At 44.1% G+C, this 9022-nt stretch overlaps 1 protein-coding gene across 1 annotated transcript; it reads right to left on the bottom strand.

Moving 5' to 3' along the window:
* Positions 1 to 1365: 1365 nt before the first annotated feature.
* Positions 1366 to 8722, bottom strand: PGRMC1 (progesterone receptor membrane component 1). The gene is made up of 3 exons (XM_081848422.1): positions 8242 to 8722; positions 3737 to 3892; positions 1366 to 3048 (listed from the first exon to the last, which is right to left on the bottom strand). The coding sequence occupies exons 1-3, from the start codon at positions 8576 to 8578 to the stop codon at positions 2885 to 2887; spliced, it is 657 nt and encodes a 218-aa protein (XP_081704548.1). The 5' UTR covers positions 8579 to 8722; the 3' UTR covers positions 1366 to 2884.
* Between the last annotated feature and the right edge of the window lie 300 nt (positions 8723 to 9022).

Raw genomic sequence — 9022 nt, 5'->3', positions numbered from 1 at the left:
GGTTTAGACCACAGCACCACCAGCATCCCTGCTCCAAGCTACATACCTGCTCCTTCAGACGAAGTGTAAACCCTTTGAGAGCAAGCCACCTCCCACCCATCTGGCCTAGGGAACCACCCACGAACAGTGCCTTAGTCTTATCTGGATTGAGCTTCAGTTTGTTGGATCCCATCCAGTCCATTATAGAGGCAAGACACCATGCAATTCCATGATACATTATTACAGAAACTACTTTCAACCTATAGAAATTAAGAGAAAAGCACTATATATAGCATGTGCAAGTTTCTTTGTGTTGTCTAATTTCCTATCTCTGAACTTTTTAGTAGTTCAAAAGGAGTCTAAAGGTACAAAGCCAAAAAATGGGTGGTCGAATTATTACCCTAAAATAGTTATAAATCTAGTCATAACCTTTGGAATTCTAACTGAAAGCCTACTACCCTACTTGAATGTGCTACATTGGAGAAAAATTCAAGTGCAGTTCAAACTTGATGTGAATTCATATTTTTTAATTGGGTGAAAACTTAATTTTCAGGGGAGATTTAAAATAATTCCTGCTTTCCTAAGTGTTTGGGGGAAAATACTGTTGCCTGAAAAATAGAGTTCTTAAAATACAGTACAGTGGTACTTCAGGTTACATATGCTTCAGGTTACAGACTCCGCTAACCCAGAAATAGTACCTTGGGTTAAGAGCTTTGCTTCAGGATGAGAACAGAAATGGCGCAGCAGCAGCAGGAGGCCCCATTAGCTAAAGTGGTAGCTCAGGTTAAGAACAGTTTCAGGTTAAGAACGGACCTCCAGAATGAATTAAGTTCTTAACCCAAGGTACCACTGTACTTAAAAGTATTAGCCATGAGTGTATGCAAGTATGTTATTAACCATTTTATCACTGATCTGGTTGCTGCCCTGGGCCAGCCTAAATCTGTGTTGATAGCAGGGGTTAGGCCTCAAAAATATTTCCTTAAATGATGCTTTGCCACTCAATGGTGCCCAAAATCTTCTGCTTAGTGGCTTCAGTTGACTCTTGTAAATAGAATAAGAATACCTTAGTTGTGTGAACAAACCAGTACATTGGAGAGAGGGCTTGTGTTGTATGTGTTATAGAAAGTTATGTTTCTTGCCCTTCCACAGGGCTGTTCTTACCCAATTTCTTATATTGTGTTGAAAAGCTGTGAAGTAGCTTCAGCCTTGCTCTACTGAATGTGTGAAGACTGAAATAAATATCTGATTAGAAACCCACTGCTTATTTCATGAGGAGCATTGGAAGGCACACAAGTGAGAGATTCCATTATAAACACTTCCATTTCCTGTGACCCAGGAGTGCTAATTACTGCTGGTTAGTTTTCAATCAGACAATGAGGCGCCAACTTTTAAGGAAGATTTTATTTTGCCATTGAGAAAACAAATGCATGTGTCTTGAGTTGGAAACACCCCCCCAAGAGACACAGCAGTACAATTAAACATCATTTAGTGTACTATCAGTTAACCTTCCAGGGGTAGGTCATGATATACTTCACCCAACAAGTGACAAAAAAATCTAACAAAATCTTGCATTAGAAACTGAGAATATCCAGCAGCAGCTGAACTTTTGTTCTTTATCATACTGGAAATTCAAAGAGACACCACTTATTGCTTTGTATAAAGAATGCAGGAAAGAAACTAAGTCATGTAAAAAATAAAACACATTGGTACAATAACCTTAATCCAATCAGTCCCACTGTTGGGGTTATCTAAATGGGTCTGTGTGCTTGTTGTTTCAAGCTATTTACCCATAGTAAGGCCAATCCTAATTTCATTTTTGTCTTCTGCACTTTGCAAGGGTTCTGTGGTACAGAGTCAGCTCATACAGGGCACAGAAGCTGAGAGCACCTTGCAGCTGTACAGTAATGGTGAGCCAAGCATCTTTGAAGTAATGGTTGTCTAATCCTTAAGCACTGTAATCAGTGTATGCTGGTGAGCTTCCAAAGAACCTCTCAGCTAAGGATGCAGTTCAGGCTTCACAAAATCAAATTTTAAGCCATACATGAACTATGGCTATCTAATCTAGGCTCCACAACATACACTAACATCAAGGAAGATATTCCTCAGACCTAAACAAGTCTTTCTGCAGGTTTTGAAGCTGTTGTTTTCCCATTTGTCTGAGGCTGCATTGGTGGATTTTTTCCAGGTCCAGTGTTCATGGATCCTGCTTGCTCCCAGACCGTTCTAATGAAATCTGATGCAGGGGCTTTCGCCATTGGGTTGACCCAGCAAAGGCAGATGTTTATATATACCCCATATTTGGAGCAATACATCACTAAGGAACCATATAATAGCCCCTACTCCCAAATATTAACAGTAATCAAGATTCTGAGTAAACCATACAGAAGCAACTTGCAGTAGACATAAATCGAGAATATGTGCCCGAATATGGGTTATGGTGGAGCTGTAGTTAATAAATAGAGGTCAGATTTTTTTAAAAAAATAACAACATTGCTGCTGTAAAGGAATGGAAAGCTTTTTGATCCCCTTCGATTCACCATGAATACAGGAAAGGGAGAAAAACTCTACCTTAACAAATACCTGCTATCTACCAAGCTGGAGGCCTTTTGGGAAGCACCATTAAATGTATGGAAACTGCACAGCATCAAGACTTGGGTGGCTGCCCCCTTTATTTACCAAAGAACTGGGTTCTGTTGTAACCCCACTGCCAGATTTGTATCACATTATCTTTAAGAAGTTTAGTGCTGACTTGGCAAGGTTATGTAGGAATGTAGATTTAAATGTATTTAATTAAAGATAATTCACATACTATTTCTAAAACCAGAACTGGTGTTTAGACTGAGAGAAAATCGGAATGCAAGATTTTAAAAAAAACAACCCATAACAATTTCAAGATCGTTCTCCACTAATCATCCTTCCGAGCCTGAGCATCCTTAGGTTTCTCTTCTTCTTGGGCTTTCTCTTCTTCTTGGGGTTTTCCTCCTTCTTGGGGTTTTCCTTCTTCATCATCTGAATATACAGTGTGCTCTTCCCCATCCTTCAGCAGCTTGCCCACATAATGGTATTTAACTGAATGAAGACCAAAGAAAAATACTTTAGTAAACATCCACAAACTTTGGGTACCAACACTTTTGTTGGGAGGCAGTTGTGGTGACGCTTTAAATGTAAGGTTAGAACATCCTTGATACCAATAGTGAAGTCAACAGAAACCCGTTCTGTTTAGATTCTGCAACAGGAAAATTTGGATTGTGTGTGCCAAGAAGATGACAAGTTTTTATGCAAATACCTGCAGAAAATTTCCATGGGTTTGCATTAAAATAGCTCCTCTGTCTTGCAGCAGCAATCCTAACTGCACTTCCCAAAGAACCAATTCCATTCAACTTCAACCTGTGGCATTCTGGATGATGTAGGACTCACAAACTCCAGTTAGCCTCAGCCAGCAGAACCAAGGGTCGGGAATGAGCGCTGTAGTCCCAACTTCATCCAGAAGGCCAACGGTTCCTCAAACCTGTCTTCAGGGATTTGCTTCTGAGTAAAGATGCTTGGAATCGTGCTATGTATGGAATTGTACTAATAGCACTGTTTTTAGTTAATGCTAATGTAAAACAAATTCATCTGGAAAACAATGGCCAACTCGTTTAGGAAAAAAGTGAGACGGGTTCAATCTCCAATCCATAATCAGTTATTGACCAATATGATATCGTGGGAGGGTGTAAAAGATTAAAAGTTTTGGGGCAACAACATTTGAAATACTTACATTCGAACTGTTGTTCCCAGTCGCTCAGGGTCTCTCTCTGGGTGGCATCAAGATCAGAAAGATCATCATGTCCCTCCTTCAGAATCTCTCTATCCAGGCAGAAGGTGGCAAGGCCTCTGGATGCATCCCTTCCACCAAAAATCCCATAAGGACCATCTTCAGAGAAAAAGAGTGAGATATTAGAATGCTGATACCTGCCTGACCATAAGGGGTTGATAACAAGGTCAAGTACACATGACATGCCAAATGCCGGCACTCACATCCCCTCCCATTTGGCCTCTAAGCTTCTGACATGAGTACTTAAAACAGGTGTTCATAATTACCCAGAAACCTGGCTTTTGACCACTTGTGACTAAGTGAAGCCTCCTGGGTGCCCGGATGGCACCAGACACCTCCATCTGGGGATCATTGGATCTGGACTGTTTCTACACATTAGGAACACACCCTGTAGAATTCTACCAGCTGTATTTTATCTGCACAGCCAGAATGCATTTCTGGAACCAAAATGCTTTTTTTTTTTTCTGAGCAGGAGCACTCACCATTAAGAAAAAGAGGTCAGGATAGGCCAATATATATGTGTGTGTGTTGCTAATATGTAGAAACAGTTCTCCCTCCAGCCAGAATGGCTGCTGGTCAGGGACCTGTGGGAGGCTAGTGGTTCCATATTCCTGGTCTGCACCAAAACTTAGAATTAAATGCAGCTCCCCATCTCTCTTCCTAGGGGAAGTCTTGAGTTAGCAGCACAGGCATTATGGGCAAGGTCACCCCCACCCACTGTATATGCAATTCTGGCAGGCTTCTCTATGGACTTTAGACAATAAAGATGTAAATCAGTAACTTTCCTAGTTCATCACTCCCTGATTTCTCTGAACTGTTGCTGGAACACCATAATTTTATTTTAAAATTTCTGTACAATCAAAATCTGTGGGTTTAAAAAAAAAAATATTGGGAGGAGGGGGGAATCCCCCTCAATTTCCCCAACATAGATTCACTTTCATCATGAGGTCTAGAAACATACGTTAAGATTGGATTATAAATTCCAGGCTCTGAAGCCGCCTGGTAGGAATTACTGAGACACTTTCAAGAAGAGTATGATCTATGCTTGGGGAGGGAATGGGTGTGTGTGTGTGTGTGAGAGAGAGAGTGTGCGAAAGAGAAGTAAACAACAACAACAGACAACAGGCAGCATATTGTGAATAAGGAACAAGGAGTAGCAGAAAGAAACTATGCAAAAAGTAGGCCATATGAAACTGTTGCCAAACAATATTTGCCAAACAACATTTAGGGACATAGAAAGTTTTGGCAGGCGAAAGATTAAAGTGCTTGCTGACCAGGAGCAAAAAGGTATGAGTGGAGATTACTTTGAAGCCATTCCAAGCTTCAGTGGCATGTTGCATCTGAGTTCACTGGAGACTTCAGATCTCCTATCAGTTATGGTGGACATTCTGGCAGTTGCTCTCAGTCTAACCTACCTTGCAGGCTTGTTGAGAGGATTAAATAGGAGGAACTCCAAAGTATGCAGCTCTGATAAAGCACCCATGGCTACCTCACTGTAAATCAGCAATAGGAGGGGGACGATTTGTGGTGAAGTGATTGGGGGAGAGGTATGGATGAGGTTAAGAGGGTGCTTCAGCTCCCAACCCCCACACCTGCTGCTTGTATTGGAACTTTTATTTTGGAAATAAAATCCTTTCTTACTTCCATGCAACAACAACAAAACAGTTTGTTGCCATTTTGTTAACATTCATTTGCCTGCAAAAGTCTAGTTAGGCCCCAGGCTCTTGCAGAAAGAGCGGGCCACAATTAATCATAATCATCCATCTATCTTCCACAGTTGAATAAAAAACAAAAGTTGTGGAAGAGCCATGGTATATGTTTAGCTAGCTACACAAAGGGCTCTGTATAGATCCTGCGACTGCACACTCTGGCCTTTCGACTTGCCCAACATCTGGGTTGAGAGAGAATGGAGAAAGTTTGAGGAGAAGCTTCTGGGTCTTGTGCAACCACAGGGATTGCATGCCAAGCAAAGCTCACCTTGAGAGGGGCTAGAAAGACAATAGGCCAGAGTGGTCACCTCCCTCCCCCTTTCAGTGCCTGGGGTATAATCCCCTCTACAGAACAAGACTGGCTGGTTAGGCAGGGAAACAAGAGGGAAGGGAACTGGGCAGAGTCTCTCCTTACATCTGAAAGGCTGTTTCAGTGTACCTCTTCCCAGTGTTCCCAGTACCTGAGCCTTTTAATCTAAAGATGAGGAAGACTTTAGTCTTGTTGGATCTACCAGTGAAGAGCCAGGCACACAACACACATAGCATTATTGAAAAAAGCAAGGTGGTGCCTTGAACCGGGTGCCTCCCTAGTGCATTCCAAGCCTAGGAATTTGTTTCCAGCACCGGAACTGAATTGAGCGCACAATACTTTCACAATAAACGCCTGCTCCTTACCAATAAGCCCCCCCCCCCATTTCTGCAGCTTAGTTGCAGTCTACAACAACAGGTGGGCAGAAGGTAGATCAGGCTATATTAACATCTCTGGATGGAATTGCAGATATTCCATACCAATCTGCAAATCACCCAGAGATATTAATACAGCCTGATCTATCTTCTGCCCACCTCTTGTACCTGACACCAATCCAGATGCTAACCTTTCATATGTGTACTCAACATGATTTCCTTCAAATTTCTACCTGCCTCTCACATTCTGTGTTTCTCTTTCCACTGCCCTGGAAACCCGTTTTGCAGAGTCACACAAAACTTGGTCTTGTGAAACAGCACACCAGTTCTAAGCTTCAGGCACAACTTTAATGTGGGGACCATGGCAAACAAATCTCTGGAGTCCTAAAGGGCTTTGGCTGCTAATTTAAAATGAAACAAAGAAGCAACTGAACATCACCCACTTCACAATCATCTCTCAGCTTCTATTTCCCATCACAACTGGGGCAGAGCTTCACAACTGCTCCCTACTGCAAGTCAGGTGTGCACACCTTCCCTCTCCCAGGCCCCCCACCCATGCTTTTTGCACAGAAAGCCCGCTGCAGGTCAAGAATAGACTGTACTGGCCTAGGTGGGCAGACAGTATCACAGTTGAATAATGCTCTCCAACCAACAAAAGCACTCAAATGAGGGGATGGAACAAAGAATAGCTTACAGAGAGGCATTTGGCCTCCACGTTCCTTGCCCCTATTGTAAAGCAATGTTTCCCAAACTTGGGTCTCCAACTGTTTAGGGTCTCCAGCTCTCACCATCCCTAGCTACCAAGACCAGTGGTCAGGAATGATGGGGACTGTAGTCCAAAAACAGCTGGAGACCCAGGTTTGGGAAACTGCTCTAAAGTGCCATGTAAATTGATGACAATGTAATAACAGTACATAAATATTTTCTCCACTCCTGTCACAACAGTTTACCGTAAATCCCTCTCTCACACAGTTTCAATCAGGATGGCTGATCAATTGGAAAATGGTCAACTATTTAATTCATATTTATACACAGTGAGAAAGTAGATGGCGCAACACATTATAGAGCCCCAACGAAACAGCTGACCCACAAATCATTAGAGGTGCCATCAAAGCATGAGATTACCCAATTTTAATCACTATTTACAGGTGCAGCAGTTTTTTACTTAGCAAATGGGTCAGGATTTTAGGCACTGACACCAAACCACAACACCTAACTCAGAATTAAGATGGTGAAAAGAGAAAATAAATTCTTCAAATGCAAACCTGTAGCAGAAGCCTGGATTTAAACTATACATTCTTGGGAGGGTGGAAATGAACAAATGCTGCCATTGTACTAGTTATTCCAGATTGATATAAAGTGCTGATCAGCACGGAGGCAAATACCCCGATCCAACGAAAGCTTACTCGAGAGCAAATATTAACTGCTCAGTAAGTCTAGACATGGCCTATGGCAGCCCTGTAGCTTGGCTATTACCCAATTCCCTCTTGAGTAAGCGACACTGAAATCTGTGGAACTTTCTTCCGAGCAAACACAAGCAGGTTCAAGCCTCGCAAACCTCAACCTAGACCCAACAGCATTCTGCTTCGAAAATATCATCCCAGCTACATATATATATTTTTTTAAAAACCCGAATTCGACTGCAAAGCGAGACACACTTCCCCGCGAGCAAAAGCCCCGCCAGGCAACTCCACGGGGCTAACCTCTAGAGTAGACCTCTCAGCAAACACGTACAGGCAACACTTGCCAGTTTAAGTGGCTTTTCCGGCAAACGACTAATTGCTCTCTTACAATATAAGAAATACTGGCTTGTTTGGAAAGACTCTACTGAATCAATTTCCAACGCTAGCCCAAAGTGGCCTTGCCGGGAGGTAAAGCAAACTGACTCAACAGGCAGACTGACCCGGAGCGTGCCATGCAAGATTGCACAATTCGCAACCACCACGCCGCCACCCTCCTCCTCCCCCCCCCCCAACGAACTTCTGCCTGCCCCGCTCCCCCGCCCCCCCCCCCGCTGTAACTGGGAACGGAAAGGGCGCAACAAAAATATCATACCCGGCCCGTAAAACTTCCTGGCGCGGGACACGTCGAAGACCTTCCCGTTAATGGCCATGAGGATACGCTCGTTCTGGACGCCGTCGAAGGGGCGCAGCTCTTCCAGAGTAAAGTCGCGGCGCTTGAGCTTCGGCAGGGGCGGCCCGTCTTCGTCGTCTCTTTTCTGGATGGGTTGGGACCGATCCCCCCGGATTATCTTGTAGAGCAAGTAGCAGCAAAGGCCCAGCAGCATCAGGTTGAGCGGGGAGCTCAGGATCGCCATAAGCAGACCCGGGTCATCGGCCTCTACGTTCTCGTTGCCCGCCGCTGCCGCTGCCGCCGCCTCGTCTTGAGTCATCCTGGCTGGTACTTTTGCGCTCGCCGTGGGTATCCGGGATCTGTAGCCGGTGGTCTCTCGGTTAGCTCCTGGGGTAGCTCCTGGCTTAGAAAGATCCAAGGCAAGAATCCAAAGGAACAGGACTCGGAACAGGCCAGGCGAGCGAATATAAAGAGGAAGAGGAGGTGGAGCCGGGGCGGGCGCAGGATGAGCTGGGATCCAATGTACGGAGAAGTGGGAGGCGCGCAGCCGGAGACGGGGTGGAGACTGAAGCGCCGCCGCGCTTCGGAAAAGTGTTCGCAGGTGGGCGGGAGAGGAGAGAGGGACCCGATCCCTATGCAACTCAGGCCGGTTTTAGAACAAATTGCCTCGATCAGTGACAAAAAAGACTTCTCTGGCTTATCCAACAATTACATCAGGCCAGGAGTGCCGATTTGAATTGAATATTTGCACACACATACACCC

Source organism: Podarcis erhardii (assembly GCF_964252035.2).
Source record: "Podarcis erhardii genome assembly, chromosome: Z".
Classification (NCBI taxonomy): domain Eukaryota; kingdom Metazoa; phylum Chordata; class Lepidosauria; order Squamata; family Lacertidae; genus Podarcis; species Podarcis erhardii.
This window is presented reverse-complemented; position numbering and strand designations above follow the sequence as displayed.